The sequence below is a fragment of the Melanaphis sacchari genome, unplaced genomic scaffold (assembly GCF_002803265.2).
Source record: "Melanaphis sacchari strain LSU unplaced genomic scaffold, SCAv2.0 Contig23_pilon_pilon, whole genome shotgun sequence".
NCBI classification, from domain to species: Eukaryota; Metazoa; Arthropoda; class Insecta; order Hemiptera; family Aphididae; genus Melanaphis; species Melanaphis sacchari.
This window is the reverse complement of record NW_020271114.1, coordinates 5339852-5360518: the sequence shown is the minus strand read 5'-3', so window position 1 is coordinate 5360518 and position 20667 is coordinate 5339852. Positions and strand designations below refer to the sequence as shown.

General features: G+C 27.7%; 2 protein-coding genes across 3 annotated transcripts in view; one reads left to right on the top strand and one right to left on the bottom strand.

The window, feature by feature from the left end:
* LOC112594669 (phospholipase A1-like) overlaps window positions 1-9229 on the top strand; it is a 37540-nt gene extending 28311 nt beyond the window's left edge. The window contains exons 6-9 of one of the 2 annotated variants that reach the window (XM_025339586.1): window positions 2751-2948; window positions 6371-6536; window positions 7925-8008; window positions 8996-9229. In XM_025339586.1, coding sequence (XP_025195371.1) covers window positions 2751-2948; window positions 6371-6536; window positions 7925-7982 — 422 coding nt within the window. In that variant the 3' untranslated portion in view covers window positions 7983-8008; window positions 8996-9229. Of the gene's footprint in view, window positions 1-2750; window positions 3006-3979; window positions 4229-6370; window positions 6537-7924; window positions 8009-8995 lie in introns of those variants that run through there. The other variant, XM_025339587.1, reaches the window with a different exon arrangement.
* A 2619-nt stretch (window positions 9230-11848) lies between these two features.
* Window positions 11849-15217, bottom strand: LOC112594624 (tyrosine-protein kinase CSK). The gene is made up of 11 exons (XM_025339514.1): window positions 14853-15217; window positions 14328-14457; window positions 14055-14224; window positions 13597-13816; window positions 13112-13246; window positions 12911-13047; window positions 12657-12818; window positions 12382-12577; window positions 12230-12316; window positions 12068-12160; window positions 11849-11998 (listed from the first exon to the last, which is right to left on the bottom strand). Exons 2-11 carry the CDS (start codon window positions 14361-14363, stop codon window positions 11912-11914), a joined length of 1323 nt encoding a protein of 440 aa, XP_025195299.1. The 5' UTR covers window positions 14364-14457; window positions 14853-15217; the 3' UTR covers window positions 11849-11911.
* Between the last annotated feature and the right edge of the window lie 5450 nt (window positions 15218-20667).

Genomic DNA, 20667 nt, shown 5'->3' with positions numbered 1-20667 from the left:
TTAATTTAAAATAGTTTACTTGATTATTCTTGATTGAAAAAAATATTAATTATTCTCTTTTCACATTTGGTAGGTATTAACCTATTCACCATCATGTTATTAAAGAAAAAACTATTATTTATTCAATATTTCGTAATGTTCAGTAATCATTTCAAATCTAAGAGTATTCTACACAAAATTTTGAAAATGACAGCACCGGTGTTCTTCTATGGTATAGATATTATGTTTGCGTCAGCACTATTAACCAGTAATAACTTTATATAGTGTCGTAAACTATTGTAATTCCCGTGAACCTTATGTGAAAATATTCCATACATTTCACTCCCGAAACAAATTTATGACGTACCTATGCCTATAAATATCTTTTTTTTTGTTTTTTTGATTGCTCGACACGTTAAACACAAATTTATTCTGTGCTTTATTGTGCCAATATATATATTATGAATTATTACATACTTATAACCGTCATTGAGTATTCTTTTCGTGTCGTAATAATTAACAATAAGACTACGCCGGACAAAAATTATACGGAAATATTTCCAAATAGTAATAATTGTAATATCGCATAAACGTTTTTTACCGGTAAAAATATTCTTCATTTAAATGTGGCCATGTAGGTGTGTGCTTATATTTTTTTAATATACGTCAAGTTAGGTTAGCTCACCTTTACCGATGACCCGCACAAAATCGTACTCCGCCATACTAGAAATACGTTTGGCTTTATTTAAGTATCAATAATTATTTACAGATTCCTTTTGTACGTATTTTCTCTTCTTATTCATTCGCAGACGCGGTCCTTGACTTTCCCTGATTATCATAGCCAAATTCAAGCGGCAACAACGACTTCGAATTATAATATTATTAACTCTCATGCCAGGACCAATTTTTACTAAAAACAAATAGATAAGAAGTACAAAAGATTCATAAAAAAAAAAATTATCGATACCTCGCGGTTATTGAACGTCGGTAAAATATTATAATATTAACTATATTTATTAACTGAAAACTTTTTAAATTCAACTGCATTAATATGTACCTATTTTTGTCTAAAATATATAAAAATAAAATCACATAATTTTAAAATAGTATAATACTGTAATGTATTGAGTCAAATTAGTATAACACTTATTTTTGAATTTAGATTGAAATACGTGGATATGCAAAATCATTAAATTCACAACCCTGTACAGTACATTTAAGTTTAACGTTAACATAAAATTTAATTTCAATTTTTGACCATATTTATTGTGATTGACAATTAACAAATACAATTTTAGAAATCTGTTGTACCTATAGGTACCTATAATGACAGTTATTGATGATTTTAAAAATAATTACAACGAAACAAAACAGCTGAGTTCCGTTTTTTACTTTCGTCACTTTCTTAAATTGATATATAATAATGTTAAACATATTAAATTTTTACACAGTTAATAGTTTGTCTAACCTAATACCTTTCTCCGTTACACTAATATGCTTGATATGTTATTACAAGTTGTATTTCACAAAAATATTGAAATATGTTTTTACTGTATATTATTTACAAACCATTTTAACGTTAAATTAACTACTATTTACGAATTATATATGTGTAAGATACACTGCAAAATCGTTGTTTTCGTTCGTTTACGAAATCATATCATGGAAAATTGAATTCACAAAAACCTAAACTAGCGTATAAGTTGACTATAGACAATATCAATACTTTCAGTTCCCTATACTGTCTACTATATTGAAATAATATGGACTCTTACATTGACAAGTATAATAAAGTGATCTAATTTTAATGATTTATGTGTAATTACTAATTATACAGAATGAATAAATATTTAATAATCAGCAATACTACTTTGTTTTTTTAATCAACGTTTACGATTTGTACTTTGAGCTTTAAATTTCATTTAAACCATATCAATAATATTATTTCGTAATTTATGATTATAGAATTATCATCGTATTATTTTTTCAATCAAGTTATAGACATTTTTTACGAATTTTAATGCACTTAATATTATTTGACGATATGAATAACGATTTGTTTCTAAACCATACAACAAGTTTTAAAACTTGTATAAAATATACAATAAAATTATGTTATGGTTTCAATTTTGAAGAATAAATTATTCCCTTCCTCTTTAAGTTTTTATCTAGTTACTCCGCTGGTTGGATGAAACTTTAAATATTTAAAGGATTAATATTTGAATGTAGCCTTTAGTGGAACCTTATATTAATAGTTTGGTAATTAAATTACATTCAATAATATTTAAATTTCATAATATAAAATATATTATTTCACTTCATACTCTGAGAATAGTTTATCTTTCTTCATATCAATCTATAATGCAACATGATATGATAATTTAAGGTGCTGCTTCTAAAAATGTTCTTAATCCATTAAGGGCACAATAAAATAGCATAATTCATAAATGTTTAAAGAGAGACAATTTCACTGGGTCTACCCATTTAAATTATAAGGAATTTAAAGTGCTTCCGCTTAAATTTTTCTACAAAAAAAATACTATAATGTTTTTATACAAAAAATTTGGTTTTTTTCTTTATTGAAAAAATTGATAAGTCCGTACAAAAAGAAAGATTATTTAATATTCAAGTGATACACATATACAATAATACAATTTTTTCAAAAGTTCATAAATTATCTCTGAGTCCTGATAATTCTCAGAATAATATTCTGATAAAGAATATCAAATCAAAGATGTATACTTTATTTTTATGTTGTTACGCTGTTGCAGGTCTAGATCCAGCCAGGCCACTGGTCGATAGATACGGTTCGGCCGAATTCCGGTTAACCAGGGACGATGCAACCGTGGTACAGGTAATACACACGAACGCGGGATTCCTCGGCGAGACGCCTCAAGTAGGACACGTTGACTTTTGCGTGAACGGTGGCCGCCTGCAGCCAAGTTGTGCCAAGGAGCCCAGGACTATCCGTAATAACTATTGCTCATCGCCTGTTTGGCGGAACAATCCATTAGCACAACTAAAATGTAGGGTCACCATTTTTCTATACTATACACAATACGTAATAAACGACGACTATATACAGCCGACTTGATACCAAGACTTACTACAAACAGTCTTGAAAACGATTTTTATCATTTACCAATGAATACGATTGATTAATCAATTATCAGTAATTACAAAATATTATAATAATATACGTGTGCGTAAAGATAATCAAAGCGTGTCGGGAAGCCTACGCGTTATTTTACTACAAAAACTCATCGAGTAATAAAAAGCTTAAAGCTATTTTGCAGAGCTGAAATCACATTTTATACATACCCACAAACTATGTACACTTTACAGTATGTCTCGCCGTATTTGTCCTCTCGTATTTTTTTATTTCTGGTTTTGATATTTATTTTTTTAATACATATCAAAACATATGTTTGAAAGTACTTACAATAATTAGCTTTTGCGTTAATAATTATAATATGATAATAATAATTTACAAAAATAGAAGAGATATCGACGTGGACAAATGCGGTATGATAGCGTGCGAATAATATTGTTTCGAATTTTTGGTCAATAAGAGGTTATACCTTTATCTGCAGTAATACAGTACGAGATATTAATATTCTATAATATCGCACTATAGACTTTCCGAGATTTTTAACTACTAAAAAGCCCAAAAATAAGAACACGTTTCGTTGTCAACAAACAGTTTACGCTTTGAATCTAAAAACAAACTACCTACTTTAAACAATAATATAATTTGTTACTATTTAAAGTAAAAATTATAATATATATATTATATATACTGCACAGTGTTCGTTGTAGAAATTTCGACAGACATAAAAATTTAAAAAAAAACAAATAAATTTACACAACGCAATAGCCATAAAATAACGAAATTAATAACGTACACGGTCAATGATTAAACAATATCATAATATACTATACATACGTAACTGCAATTGTGGACTTGGTAGCTCATGAATATTTTATGTTTTCGAGGTAGGTAGACTGCGGATACCTGTTGGACGGCGAAGTATAGTAGTGACTGACGGTGTGTATAAGCAAATATTTTTGAAAGGTTTTTTTATTTTTTGTTTTTTTTGGGCAATTTTGCTTCAAAGATTTTGGTCGCGTAAACGCTTTTTGTAGTTATTGGCGCGTGCATTGTACATTTTATAATACTATATAGCGAAACATTCTCTTTTATTGTTATTACTTAGGTATTATTTTATAAGGCACACAATATAAGAAATATTTGCAGTGTGTTATTTAAAAATTAAAAAATGCTGTCAAAAGACAAGCATTATAATTTGCAGTAAATATAAGAGCTATATTCGGTCACCTCAAATCAAGGTACTGTACGAATATAACATATTGTTAGTTATGTGTTATTATTATATACACGATTATTCTACGTATCAAGAGTGGCTGCTAGGTCAATCGTTACATGATTTTGAGTTGATCGAAAATCGCTTTCATTTTTACTCAAATATTTTTCCAAAAAATAAATTTATATCGTAATAACTTATAGTTACGTAGATATTTTTCATACCATTTAAAAAGTACCCTAGGATATTAAATTCTATTTTCTAAAAATAACTATCTTTTTTTTTAAAGTAAGTTAAGAAAAAAATTTTAAATCGAAATTTGAACCAATAGTTAATGGATTATTAAAATATATTTACTAAAATGGATAGTAATTAAAAGTCTTTAATAATAGTCTTACATCAAACAATAAATTATGAAATATATGTAGGTAATATTTAGTCTATTATTTATTGTATTATGATGATTTTTACAAATCATAAAATATTAATTACTATATTTTCGAAGTCTATATTTTAATAGTCTACTATTTTAGGACTTAAAGTGTAACTTAGAAACTGCTAGTTTAAATTTTGATTCATACTCAAAATAATTATTTATAACTATTAATAATCATCAACATTATACAAAAACAATTTGGGTAGAGTGTGCTGAATTATAATGCACCGCTTTATTACAAAAAAATAAATAATAATAATAATAACTAATTGTAAAACTCTTCAGACTCATGTACACACTGTACTCATAACATAATATTCACACACTTAAACATTTTTTTTCTGATAGGTAGGCAATAATATTTTGAATACTAAAATAAATAAATCGTATTTTAATATTGTTTGTAAAAGTTTGCGGTGGCTGAATTGCGGTGAGTAAGTTAATCATTTATATTAATTGTTATATTTAATTGATATGCTAAAATGATCATTTACTACATCAGTACGACTGTATACAAATCACGTAGAATTATCACTAGTGTATTATTAATCATATTATATTTTGTAAAATGTAAATTAAATTATGAGTATATGGTTAAATGGTGGCTTTTACTGTATTTTAGTTGAGCTTGATGTATACAGTCTGATTCTTTTCTCTAAATACAGTCATTTTCTCGGTGAAGATACTCATATTTTTTGGGGGTAATCTAAAATCATTAAATCTGAACGTTTTAGAGTAATTATTCTATTTTATTTTATGAATGATAAAAAAAAAAAAAAACAAACATTTTCTGATTTTCATTCCATACATTAATTACCGATAAAATGACTGTACAGCGATAAAAGTATCAATCTGTATTAAGCGGACGCTACACCCACATGTGTTTTCTCCGTCGTCTTACAGTAGTAATAGTACGTATATTATAATAGTGCAAATTTGAAATTAAATTTATAATCAGCTTCAGTTACAATTTTGTGTAGTTGGCTTAACAATATTATTAGAGAGCCAACTAAAAGTAAGGATATTATCTGCGTTTTCGCGTAGATTTTTCACAAGATTATTTAATTTTTAAATAACTTATGAGAATTTTTAAAGTGTAACTTATTATATTAATTGGTACATGCACTCATAAATCGCTTAAAAATCGTAAAAAATCTACGAGCAAATATAGATAATATTCTTCACTTTAGGCACGATAATAGGACAATTCGTTCAAACAATTAATATCACTATACAAAATCGGTACTACTGAACGCAAAATTTCCATCGTACTGCAATAATACGTAAGACAGTGATAACACATAACCATATACTCGTATGTGGTCGTAGCGTCCTCTTGAAGCATACATAAATGTCGTTGAATCATACGCTTGAACAACAATATTATACAAATAACTATTATAGTATATAGTATATATCCACCTATGTATACAATACAGCTGTAGTGCTGCAACAGTACACTTCACTCTATAAATTACTATAAATTTATTATGACGTGTGACGAGTGTGACGATATAACTAAATAAATACATATTATAATGTATAAAGCTATATTACGTCATACTATATTATAATATGTCGTTATTGACCAGCACCTTTAATGTACGTCGGTTGTCCGTGTATTGTACAGGCCGAGCCCGGTGCAGTCACTTCCTGAGCGCTTGTTTCTTCGCGGCTTCGGTCTCGGAACGGGGCAAGCGCCACCAAGGCATACCCTGTACGTCCACCTGCGAACCACTATCCAGGAAGTTCGTCAAGGACGTACCCGTGTCCATGGGATTCCACACTCCGGACAAGTATGAAAACTCGCATATGATAAATATCTTATAAATTATGCGTATGACTCTTTTATGACGAAGCTTAAATAAACTTACTAAACTTACTGTAGAGTGTAGAGCTTCAGAATGATCCATTTGTGACTAGTAACAGTGGTGTATTTACTAAAGGCGAAGATGCGGTGAATCTCCCTTTTCCGTTTATTTTTAAAAGATTTTTTCGTATTTCTAGAAATTAATTTTTATCCATAGACCGATGTTTTCTTTTGTAGTGCAGAAAATACACGCGACCGTGTGATAGTCAACATTCGACGGCGAGTGTGACGGCCACAAATGTTCAACAGGTCAATGTTGATTCTAAGAAATAATCTCATGAGATATTCTAAACGTTTACTATAATATATTAAATAAAATTATTAAAAATACCTATTATTATGAATTTACGTTTATAATAGCTACATTTACCTGTAACCTGACTTTCTGAACGATCTGGCACGGATAAGAGTATATTAAACGGATTATGAAGTTTTAATAATTTTCAAGCACTTTGTGGGGTGAGGAAGTAGAGTCTCTTCGAGTAATTTATCAATAAATTTCAAAATAAAAAATAAAAATACGCCATCGACAGCTCATGGATGAAATCCGTATATCACTTACATATTTGGACAAAATAATATAATAACATGATATGCATTCGGGTTCGTAAATATTGATATGTTATATCTAAATAATTACGAAGAGCTATATTATTATAATTCATTATACAATTTGATTTTTTTAAACAAAATAATGCGTTCGATTTAATATTTTAGTAATAAATACTTCCAATGTTTATATTGCATATATTAACCATAAGTCATAACACGGAAACAAATTCTTTTATTAAATAAACCAAAACAATACTATGAAGTATGAACTATAATAATATTATTGTGTACCTATAATTGAAAATAATTATTAAGAATTTTGAATAAAATATTATAATTGTAAACACAGTAAAACATTATATTATTTTAAATTTTTAAAATAATTCCATTTAAATTAAATACTAATTTTTTTCAAAAAATCAAAAGTATTAAGTTTTTAGAAATTTATATTTTTTTTTCATAATTTTATATCATAATAAAATAATATTAAAAAAAAAACAATTTTTATAAACAACGATTTTAGAATCCATATTATACGTTGATAAACTCGACACGTTTATTACAATGACTATATATTGTATAGGTATTTAATTGTGTAAAAATCAATTTCATTGTATTTCATTGTATTAGTATAAATATACATTTTATTTTTATTTTTTTTTCGCTCAGAAAAATGAATAAAATATTTTTGAGAATAAATCGTCACTTTTTTTATTTTTACTATATTATATATTTTAATCATTGTTTTTCGTTGTGTTTTAGTGCTCGAGGGACGTACTGCATTCAAATGCGGAACAGTAAAGCGTGTCCATTCGATTAGACCGGAACCTCCAACGGGTAAATAAGGTAATACTAATATTATTAACATTTATACATTATGAATTACGACATAAAGGTACAATAAAATGTTATCAATAAAACCGTAAGAAAATCATTTTAAAATTTGAATTTCCGATGACCATGATTTATGAATTTAGAGCATAAATGAAACAGAAAAAAACGTAATACGGTCAACAAACAATATAGATAATAATAATTAAAATCTGATTCGCGTTTTTCCAACTTTCTACATTTAGGTACTATATGAATTAAACGATTACAGTTTGGTCTTTCATGCTATTTATATTATTTATTCATACTTATTAACGACAATATTTTACCTAACTAAAAATTAGAATACGTTTTAATACGGATGAAAACAAAATAATTGTATACCATAATAGGTATATTACATTACTGCACCTAATCGATATACTCACGTGTTTGAATTTTAAATGCGAGTTAAGGTTCCTCCGTAGTATAATTTATCAAAAAATTCTGATTTAATGATGTAAATTAAAAAAAAAAAAAATTTGTGAAATTAATTTTTTGAAATAGTAGTTTTTTTAATCTGATACTATTTAAAAGAAAAAAAAATTAATAGCCAGGGAAAAATTGACCAAGTTAGAGCTGGTCGAGTTTTTGATGTTTAAATTTGTGATATTTACCTTTGTTGGTAATTATTTTTATAATTTATTATCGGTTTTCAAAAAAACTAATTTAATGAAAAAAATATGGCAGGTACCTACTTACCAATTTCATTCAATTCGTGCCATTAATGACTATAGCTGGCAATATGATAAGGTTATTTTATTTTATTTAATAATGTATACGAGCAAGCCCCTTAAAAAGATATTTACACATTTCAAACTGATGATAATATTACAAAATGTCTTAAGGAATATTAATTATTCTGCCATCAAATAAACGTCCTGTATGCTACAACCCATATATATTATAAATTATAGGTACTGAAATTTTCGTACTCATCGTTGACCTATTTTTGAATTTCAGGAGACGCGTTCGGAGAACCCGAGAAAACAAGACGAGAAATTATACAGGTAAACACGAATGAAAAAAAAAATGCGATGCGCATCAGAAGAAACGGAAAATCCAAACTAAACCAAAGATTGTTTATGTGCCAACTGGTTACCGTAGTTAAATATGACGCATCGTTTCTATGTATTATCTTTAATAACTTGTACAATAAATTATATAATAATTATTAATAAATGATACGATAACAAATTCTGCGTGAAGTAGGTAAACACACAGTCAAAATCATATTATATATTGTTATGAGTTATGACTTATGAATCATGTAGGTGTATTACATATTGATGGTTAAGATGACATTAACCGAGCATCTGTTGTTTGTCTTACACGAACGCTTTACAAAATGGCAAATTTGTCTTTAGAAAATTAGATTTGTATCGTAAGTGTCAAATAGGTGTAACTCTATAAGTATAGTGAGAGTAGCGCATTGATGTCTCGAAAACTGATAGGACACCTACCTAGTTTTAACAAGACATAACCCCTTTATAACTTAAATAATAAAGTAAGGAACTTAGAGAAAATCCGAGGATGAAATTGGCGTAGGAAAATATACATAATATTATATACCTGCATACAAAATGACATACCTAAATTCGTGTACGAGATGGGTAATGGTTAAATTAAGAAAATAACTTGATATGGAGAATGGAATATGTAGATAATGAGATAAACGATAGAGTAAGTACCGTGTTTAAAATTATTGTATAAAAACCAAAATGGTCATTATCATGATTTTGGGTGGGGGGATGGATAAGTGGACTGTCAATTTCATTTCTTAATACAAACAATTTCGTACCATAAGGCTGCAACAAACACAAATAACGACTGTTTTAGGTTTCGTCCAATTCAAATTCAAAAGTCAGCTGAAAACTTTATAATCAAATGACATTTTTTAACAGTTACAATAAAACCGTAAAATGTGAATGATTCTCATGCTTAACATAAAAAAAGTGAGTTAACTTCTAAAATTGTTAAGTAGGTAAGTATAATACAAGCAAACTAAGTAAGTTAATACTCAACTGTACACAAACACATTTTTCAAATTAAAAATTTTCAACATTTATTGATTGAGAGAATATCAATTTATTATAGATTAAAAAATATATATTATAGTATAGCAAAAAAAATTGTGTTCAAATAAAAATTATCATTAAAAACTTATTAACATATGAGTATATAAACCAAATGTTTTTGGTAACCCAAGAAAAAAAACAAACAAACAAACAAATACACCATTAAAATACAGTCATATTTACATAGTTTTGAATATAAAACATTCACTTAAAACAAATCAATTATTAAAAGTTTCCATACGTCCATTTCCAAATATATTGAAAAATAAGGCAATTTATCTTAATAGATATATTATGTGAGAGATTTGGCATAAATTATATAAAAAGAAAAATTAGCTAACACGCATAATAATTGATTATTATTTCTTATTCTAATACAATAAATTAATTAGTGATATCATAATTTCGTGTTTGTAATTGAATATTAAAAACGGACTTGATAAAATAAAATAGTCGTTTAACATTAATTAGAAATATATTTTTACAACAATAATGAGTGTAAATTTAAGAACTTGGTGTAGGCTTCCAACAATATTAGTGTTTTATAGTAACATAATATTTTAATCAGTCAGTATTATTAAAAATTAGTAAGCAATTGGAATGATAATTTTTAAATTTGGTATTTTGAGAAGAGTACCAATAATATGTTTTATTATACTTTCAGTCAGAGATTCAAAAATGAGAAGTTTACTAAAAACCAAGCAAATTTATCTATTAAATATTATAAAAAGCATTAATTGATAAGAATTGAAACCAATTTCTAGTATATAAATTATAGTTGCTATAAATACATTTTATAACAGTCAGATTGCTTAATGACAAATAAATAATAATTTAATAATTGTCTACTAAGAACAAAAATAATTTATAGAAATATTATATATAAGAAATCTATTATTAAGTTATGTTTTTTCGTTGACTATTAAAGTAAATCATTTTATTGTAATAAGAATTTGATATTTTTTTTTTTTATAAAATATTGTACAACAAAAAAATTGAAAAAAAAAAAACAAATATAGAAAAACATTAGCAAATTTGAAATACAATCAAAATTAATTAAATACTAAAATGCTTAGTATTGGTCAAGTGTTGATTAATAGTTTTAATATATTTAATATTAGTTAGAATACAATACATTAACTTAATGAACAAAATTATTAAAAATAATGTATACATTCAGTATTAATTAATTCTTGGTATAACTAAATATCACATGTATATACCAGATATATATAAATATAGTGTTATAAAAATCACGATTGAAACAATAATTAATGTATTTGATAGAATATCAGTACGCACATACATATACATACATATATATATATATATGTGTGTATGCACATGCATTTTAAAATGTTGATACCTACAAAAGTATTTTTATGGTATAAATATACCATATTAAATTAATTTAATTTACATATTTTATAATAGAAAAATTCTAGATTGTATAAATTTAATGATTTTGATTACATATATAATAAAATCATAATGTTATAAAACATACATGTTTAATATGGAATACCCAACATTATTTAATAACATATTAGAAGTAGTTATGTAACTCTGTTAAAAGTTTTAAAATCTACCTCAACCAATACTAAATGCATTTATTGTTTATAAATATTAAATAGTATTCAATAATAATAGTAATAATAACAAAAAAAAAAATAAATAAAAATACTGAAAGTTGATAAAATAAAGACTAGCTCGTAAAGTATAAATTAAATTTGATACTATACAGATATTAACAAAATTAGTGCACAGATAAATTATTTTACATTAGTCAATGTAACTCCTATTAGTTAATAGTTACAACTTTTAACTGCGCTAGTTTGGTCTTAACATCTTTGAATGTTGGTCTTCGTTCAGGTAATAAATCCCATGCCTATAAAAGAATAAACAATAAATAACATCTTATTAATTATTATAAATAACATCAAAAAACTATGTTTACTTGTCTCATGATTTCATAAATTTCTGGAGGACAACACTCAGGAGCTTCCATGCGATAACCTTTTTCTACATGCTTTACTACATCAACTAATGGCTGGAATACATAAAAATTTTAATTATTATTATTTGATAAACTAGTAAGATAAAATATTGTAAAACTTACAATTCTAGAGTAAGGAACTCGACCAAAAGAATAAATTTCCCATAACAGAACACCAAAACTCCACATATCTGATTTATTTGAGAACACCTGAAGTAATTTATAAAATTATCCAAAATTTTAAATTAATATAAATAATTCCTATTTCAAATTACCCCTTGTCTAAGTGCTTCAGGGGCAGTCCACTTGATGGGCAATTTCCCAGCATCCACAATATAATTTTCTTCACGCGCCAATCCAAAATCTGCTACTTTAGCTACTCCAGCTTCTGATATCAAAACATTTCGAGCTGCTAAATCTCTATGCACTACTTTTCTAAACTCTAAGTACTCCATACCGCTGCATGTGTCACTAAAATGTTTATTTTTATGTTATAATTATTATCTAAATGAAAAATCAGTACATAATTTAAAAATATAAAATAACTTACACTGCAAAATTAATTTGATCTTTTTTAGTGACATGGAGTCTTCCTCTTGAGCGTAAATATTCAACAAGACTTCCTTTACCCATGTATTCAGTAACTAGTAATAAATGTTTTTCATTTAATACAAGTCCAAGAAGTTCAACCAAATTTTCATGCCTCAAAGACCTGATTAACAAATAGATCAATTTCAATGTATTTTTTTATGTAAATAATAAATAAAAAGAATATATGTAATAAATAAGAAAAACTTTATTTACGTCATAAGTAAAGCTTCTGTTAGGAATTTTTGAGCTTCTACACTAGAATCTTTCAACATTTTGACAGCTACTTTTTCTCCTCTATACACTCCCAATAATACATCACCAAATTCTCCTTTACCAATTGTTTCATTTAACTAAAGAATAAAAACAAGTTAAATTTAATAAGTTATCAAATAAATAAATTTTACTATATCAAACCTGTAATTCCTGTTCTTGTATAACCCATCCAGCATCAATAAATGATTTGGTATCAATACAAAATTCTTGTTTGCCTTTTTTAGGTAAACTCTTGGTCAATTGTGTACATAGACCATCAGCATCTTTTTGATAATGCTAAAATATAAATTATCATTTACAATTATGTTTTGAAAATTTAAAAGTTTAATTAAACTTAACCTGTTATAAATTATATAATCAACGATACCACACTTACTCATGTGGAGTAAAAATTTACTCCATTTTTATTATTTCAAAATATATAAATAAAAAAAAATAACTGCAACTACATACTCATATGTGATTAGAAGGTATTGAAAGTTATACATAATAGTACTAAGGTTAGTTTAATATGTGCATTTCAAGTTTGTCAAGGATGAATTATTTACCCAATGTGAGTGAAGATGGGTTAAAAAATATTTTTAAATACTAAATATAATTCAAAAAATAGGCTAAAAACTACTTACTTCAACTAATTGTGATAGATTTTCAAAAAATTCTTCATCATCAATTGTAAGTTGATTATCTTTATATTTTACTCTGTAATGTTCTACTTTGCCAACATAACAAACACAAAGTGTATAATCTCCTGGATAATTAGTTGACTCTCTAACCAGAAATAGACCATTTTCTTTTGGTGTAAGCAAATCTTCAGCCATCTCTCTTGATATTTTTCCATGAAACCATCTAACATTTCATAAATGACAGAAATAAAGTATAAGAACAAATTATTTCAAGTATACAAACTTATCAAAAGTAAATGTAGGTACTTTATTCTAAAATTTTATATTTTGTATGATTTAATTTGTTAAAAATATATTAGAATTTTTTTTTTTATTTTTATACTTTATTTGTACAACAGACTATAATATTAATTAAAGAGAGTAGAACTAAATTAAATACTTTTATAATAGTTTGTACTCACGGCATGGCATTTAGTTTCACTTGTGCTTTTCGTTGTAAAGAATTCATTTTAGTGTCATCTTTTATGTGTTGCACAAATGAAGTGTAACTCCCAATGTTTGTGACGGGTGACACTGGTGAAGCTCTGTCGCAAAACGAGTGTGTAACCAATTGTTGAGGAGTTGTTCCAAACTAAAAATTACCAATGCCAATTTGTCAATAAAATTAGTTATATGACATTATATGTTTCAATGATGAGAGTAATGACTAAAAGATTCAAGTCATAATGACATACATGAGTTCTGCCAGTATTTTGATACCCGTGATCCATTTCTCCAGTATTTGTTTAACAATTGGCTAACGACCATTTGATCCAATCTATCCTTGACAAGACATTGATTTATTGCAATTAATGACTGTTTGATCTGTACACACATAATTATGGAACAGTAATTAATAAATGCAACAATAAGTAAAAACTGTTATATTTTGTTATTGCAACATTAGGATTGGTTCATATTACAGCAAGTATGAATCATCACACACCCACATTTGAATAACACACACACACACCCACACTGTTACAATATGACCTATCATAAAATCATCTGGTGGGTGTGCTAAGAAAATAATAATTACAAATATGATCTGCTTATGAAGTAATGTAAGTACTCGAAGATATGTATTATATGAAATGATCGAACAACTAATCTTTAAGAGATCGAGCTCGGGAGACCGGAGTCGGCGGTTGTAAGGCAGTGAAGGATGATGACACGGATACTAGGAAGTCGAAACACGCATACATTTCACAGATGCTTACCACTGCTATTCATGGGTTAATGTGGATGACCGGAACGGACTTAGGAGGATCGGGATCTCGTCAGACGACGATCCGTCATAACAGTGACGAACGAAAATTTCACAACTCGCGTATACCGCGGAATTTGTTTTCGCGAGTGCGCGATACGATTATGTTTTCGTCGTAGTAGTCAGCGGTGTTGTCGCGAAACCAGTTCCGCGCGTGCTAATTTTTCGATCGAAAACCCGAACGGAGAGATTTGCAAAATTACATTAAGCCAACGTCGGCGTACGCAAAATCAAAAACACCATCATTACTTAATACTACTTTTTATATTGTTATTATTATTGGTAATGAAATGATAATCGGACGATACGCGTTGATAATGACGATGTATGGTAAACATAATATTATATTCACTCGAGCGCGCGCGCGCACACCACGAAAACTGTATACAATAATAATATTATCGTTGACGGACGTACGCTGCAGCCTGCAGGCCACGGTCAACGTTACCGACGGACCGAAACGAGTTTGAGTGCCGAACAAATGGTCACACTGCTGAAATCTTCGTTTTCTTTGCACCGAAGATCGAAGAACTCTAGAACACGGTTGGTTTAAACATCTTGATCTTACTATTCTTACTTAAACATAAACAGTCCATTGCGTACGCCATACACCCATGTTGGTAACTGTGTTGTCGTAAATTGTTGAAAACTAAAAGATAGTTCTATTACAATACCATGTAAATGACTTGAAAACATCAAGACACAACTGAATAATAATTACATTGTCAGCTTTCACGAATCGTGTGTGCACATCATTCTATATTGCAGTCGTCAGCCTCGTTTAACTTGGCCGAACTTGTAGTACGTGTAAGATGGAGAGTTTAATGATAATTAGTTGATCAAAAAATTACAGGATTTAACTATTTCGGCGCTTATACTTCGAACCCGGTGGCAAACTGACTGCAATAATCGTGAAGATTTTTCATAAAAAATCCCGTCGAAACAAGCGCGTTTGATGCAGCGGAAAAACATTAAAACGTATGTATAAATTGTCGAACGTGCGCATATCATGTAATATTATAACTTAGTTATGTACAATCGACGCACCCGACGTTGCACTAAAATGTAATTACTCTGGCCGACGGACTACTCGAGAAATTTTCCGAGCCAGTGGGAGAGACGCCACACTGCATTCGCGGAAAATTCGTTATTACTAGCTCTTCATCCGTTCCGCACAGTCATTTTTCCACCAAACAAAAGATTAATTCTATCATAGTTTCGTTCTACGGTTGATCGTACGTTAATAATCATTAATAATAATTGTATGACGTAGGTACGCGTAAATAATACTATAAAGGCTATAAATTATTTTATGAGTGGTCGTGCCACCACGTACCCAGTGCTGTAGACCTGTAATGGTGTGGCGATCCGGTCGATGGTGTACCCATATCATAATAGGTAATAATCATGACAATATACAATAGTAGGTAACCCAAGTAAAATTATTTGTTTTATATTGCTTAATGTCTCTAAGTAAAACTAAAGGTGTTCAAATTAAAAAGTAGTTTTTAAGTTTATCCCATATAGGTTAGTACCTATTAATCTTATATATCTATATAATATGCGGCTACATGTTTTACTTATTTTATATTTTATTTTAATAATATAAGCAAGCTCAGTTCTTTGAAAATATAAATACGTGAATTACTTCAAATTAACAAACAATAAACGATGTACAATATTTCATGACATCATATTTAATAAATTAATAGCAAACGAATAGACCGTATACTATTGCAATAGTCCAATAGTTATCACTTATATTTACTAACTGCAAAATGTTTCAAATTATTTGAGGTGCATTGGTGCATATAACCGTATAATAAAAGTATAGGTGTATAAGAGAAGACTTAATAACAGCCATTATACTGGAAACTCTAGAAATTTAGTACTATGTCTATGTAGAATAGGTAAATCGATTTACTACACAAGTTATTTGGAAAATTAAAACTTAAAACATTAAATTTTACAAATAAATCAAACATATAATCCTCTCAGCTATAGAAGCACAATTCCGGAGAGAATGAGAAATATTTAATATAAATAATTCAGGCATCTTAAAAATATGCATTGTACACGTTTTAACTCCCGGTGTGTAAAAATTGCATTTAAAATAGTCCTTTGACTCTTGATAGTTGATTCTAACTAAAAATTCATAGCTAATCAAATTTAATCATTACCAAACTTATCATTTCAATATTATGTCCAGGATTAAGATTCAATTAAAACCAGGAAATTTACAAACTGAGCAAAGCGAAAAATTTATTGATTTTACATTATATTTTTTTTGTGTGTCTATATGCTACGAGTAATGTGGAATACGACCGAATAATGTGACACTGTCTGGACAAAGTAAGCCGCGAACGCAAACAAATAATTGTTTGTGCAATATTTTTTATAAATTTATCATTACTAATAATTATAATATAATATTAATGGAAATTATTTCGATAATTTTACCAAATGTCCTTATTCATTTTCTACATAATATGGTAACATGTTTAAAATATTTCGATTATTACCTACTGAGTTATTTGTAGCTACCTATTTAAAATTTTCCATTTTTTAATAATTTTTTTTTTTTTTTAAATGTCGATAAAAATATACTATTCGCTGAGTAAAAATTATAGATTTAAATATTTCACATAAATTATTCTTACAGATCTGTAAACATATTTAAAATACATAGACACAATTTATTTATGAATGTTTGAAGTTCAAATGTTGATAACATTCTTCAAAGTTACAATAAACTCCAATTACCTATTTACAATTAAAAATTTATAAATTGTACAGTTTTTATGATTAAAAATTTTAATTAATTTTGATAGTAATGTACTTTCTTTACACAAAATAGTTTTTCATATAGGTACAATCATATATAACAGAATTCAAATTGAACACATCAATAACTAAAATTTACAGTAATTCACTCGACACCTACTGTACAGCAAAACGATACTCACTTGCCTACTTTTTAAAAAATATAATTCGATAATAGTATATAATCCTTTAACGCTTATGAATCTGTTTTCTTCTTATAGTTGTGTAGAAAAATTTAAAACTACTTTACTATAAAAGTGTAATTTTAAGTGTTAAGTTATTTGTATGCATAAAAAAAACAAATTAACTTTTCAGTTAGTTATAAAACATTTACTCGTAAAATTTATTATAAAAAATATTAAAATTATTTATTTAAATGATGAAAATTTTTAATAGGCCAAATGATAACCTAATAATAATTAGTTTTAAATCTGAGTTAACAAAAGAACAAAAAATAATGTAATTCGCGTATTATTAACTATATAATAACTAATTAATATGTGCACATATTACTTATACACACTACATATACTATTTATAAAATGGTACGATTTAAAATTTCTTACCTAAAGATTAGGTTATTAAATGAATATATTCATTATTAAATACAATAATGTGAGTAAGCATATTTGGCGAAACGCCTTGTATATCAATATACATAGCATTTTTTAGTACGTATAATGTAATATAATATGCATTGTCTCGATGCCTAATATATATTACATCTGGAGTTGAAATCAAGGTGTCATTCGTCTCGATGGTTACAACTGAGCCAAATAGTCTTACCTGGTCGGATTTCAGGATGCTAAAACTAACAAACTATATTGTTTCATTAGTAGGTACATTAACAAAACTTTATTATTTCAAGTTAAATATTGCTGTAATGACGTCTGAAATCAAGATTAAGGAGCCATTTGCATTGATAATTTTGATTAGCCTAAATAGTATGATCAAAGTCGATATGATGATGGATTTTTTGGACCTGAAAAACAGGAAACTAGGAACGGTAAGAACCCAGTAACATTTAAACGTAGACGTTGATCATTGTGATTTCAAACAAATACATTTTTCGATTAATTTTTTAATTAATTTTTAATATATTTAGGTAATTCAATTAACTTTTCTTAAAAAAAAAACTTAACTTAAGTCGAAGAATTTGAATAATAGTTTTAAATAAAATTGAATTGACTTAAACTATATATAGCTTATTTTAAAATATATCCTATTCTTTAAACTACTTAGTTAAGTTTAATTTGAAATAAAAATTAGTTTTAAAATATTATACGTAGGTATGAATCTAATTAATAGGTATTAGATAAAACATTTTTGTTTATGATCATTTTAAATTGAATAGTTTAAATGTGAATTTTTTTTTTTTTTATTTGAAATATTCTACTATGAATAGTTGATTTTATTGAAGCCGTAAAAAAGGCGCTTTTAAAAGTGCATCGGTTACCAGCTAGTAGGCACATATATATAGTAAGTTGATTCTTATACATGGCTTATAGTTAACTGATGATAATTATATGTCCTTCTTTATTCACTTTTGTGAAATTTATTAATAATTCTTCTCTCCGTATAACTAGTTTTGATCCTCAATGACATACAATTGATATACGACCGGATATACAAGATTGAATGCTGAAATAATGCAGTCGGTTATAGTGTCACTATGTAGCGTATAAAACTCTTGTCACGAATACCTGTACTCAATAATTTTGTTCGAGTTGTTACGATAACAAACATGAGTTAAAACAATTACCTATTTAGTTCAATTAAAATAGTTAATAGATATAATCTTATTATTTTTTTTATATTAATTATTTATTTATTTATTTAACTATAATAATTTAATCGTGATTAATAAAATATTAAATAAAAATCGATGTTTCGTAACGTTTTCAGGAAAAACATGACAAAATTACTAAAACCAACACATTAAATTTTAAAAAAGTTAAATTTTCTATCAGTATAACTGTGTGTTGAGTAAAAATTGTAAATTATTATAAAAAAAAAAAATTACGTCTAAAAAATAAAAAACACGTGTTTAAAAAAAAATTATTTTGAAATTTGAAATTACATTTATACTTTAGATGTGTGCAAGTATTTAATATTATTATCATTAAAACACCTATTACTCCTAAGATAAGATACACCCAGCAATCAGCGCCCTATATATTGTTATAAATTATAATATAATAAGATCCGGTCGGTTGACTGGGATTGCAGTATCTACCCTGTTCACGTTCAATAATATACCTAATACCTATACTATAATAGTATAAATAGTATAATGTATTAATGCATACTAATGTCCAATGTATAACATTACCCGTCATACGAACGACTGCGCACTTGCGAGGCGATTTCCGTGACCGTGAGCGACTCTTGCATGTACACGCCACTCAGTAAAATACTATCTACAGAAGTAGACTTGTACTGTAATCGAATAACTGAAATACAAGCCGGATCCGTTTTTCTAATCCAATTCGGTAAAAGGCCCACCGATCCGTGTAATAACTACACGCTTGTAGAGCTGCCGGGCGGCCGTATATATACGTAGATATAATATTGTATAATGTAATAATACGTACACCTACCTATATACGCGTATTGTAGACGCTATATACTTTGTACGTGCAGTGTCCTCCTCGGGGATTCGATCGTTTTCGCACCGGCCCCCTCGCGGTTGTTCACACTTGTGTTTCGCACGCGGGGCTATTCGTTTTCTGTGCACTCACCCCATCACATACACTGCAGCTAATATATTTTATATTGTTAATTTAGTTTTCGAAGAACGCTCGGAAACGGGAACATTTTATTTTACTGCATCGTTGCCGGTTCGTATTCTAATAGTGCTTGGCCTTTCGGCCGCAATTTACTGCAGTTATTATTTTATTTAATAATAATAATATGCAGCAGGTAACGCCTAAAAGGTATACATA

Bases quoted from the DNA above. Each gene is read 5' to 3' on its own strand.
- LOC112594624 (XM_025339514.1), bottom strand. From the start codon at position 14,363: ATGGATCACGGGTATCAAAATACTGGCAGAACTCAT. The intron at 14,225-14,327 runs GTATGTCATTAT...GGTAATTTTTAG, and splicing joins AAAATACTGGCAGAACTCAT to TTTGGAACAACTCCTCAACA. The intron at 13,817-14,054 runs GTGAGTACAAAC...ATGAAATGTTAG, and splicing joins GTGAAACTAAATGCCATGCC to ATGGTTTCATGGAAAAATAT.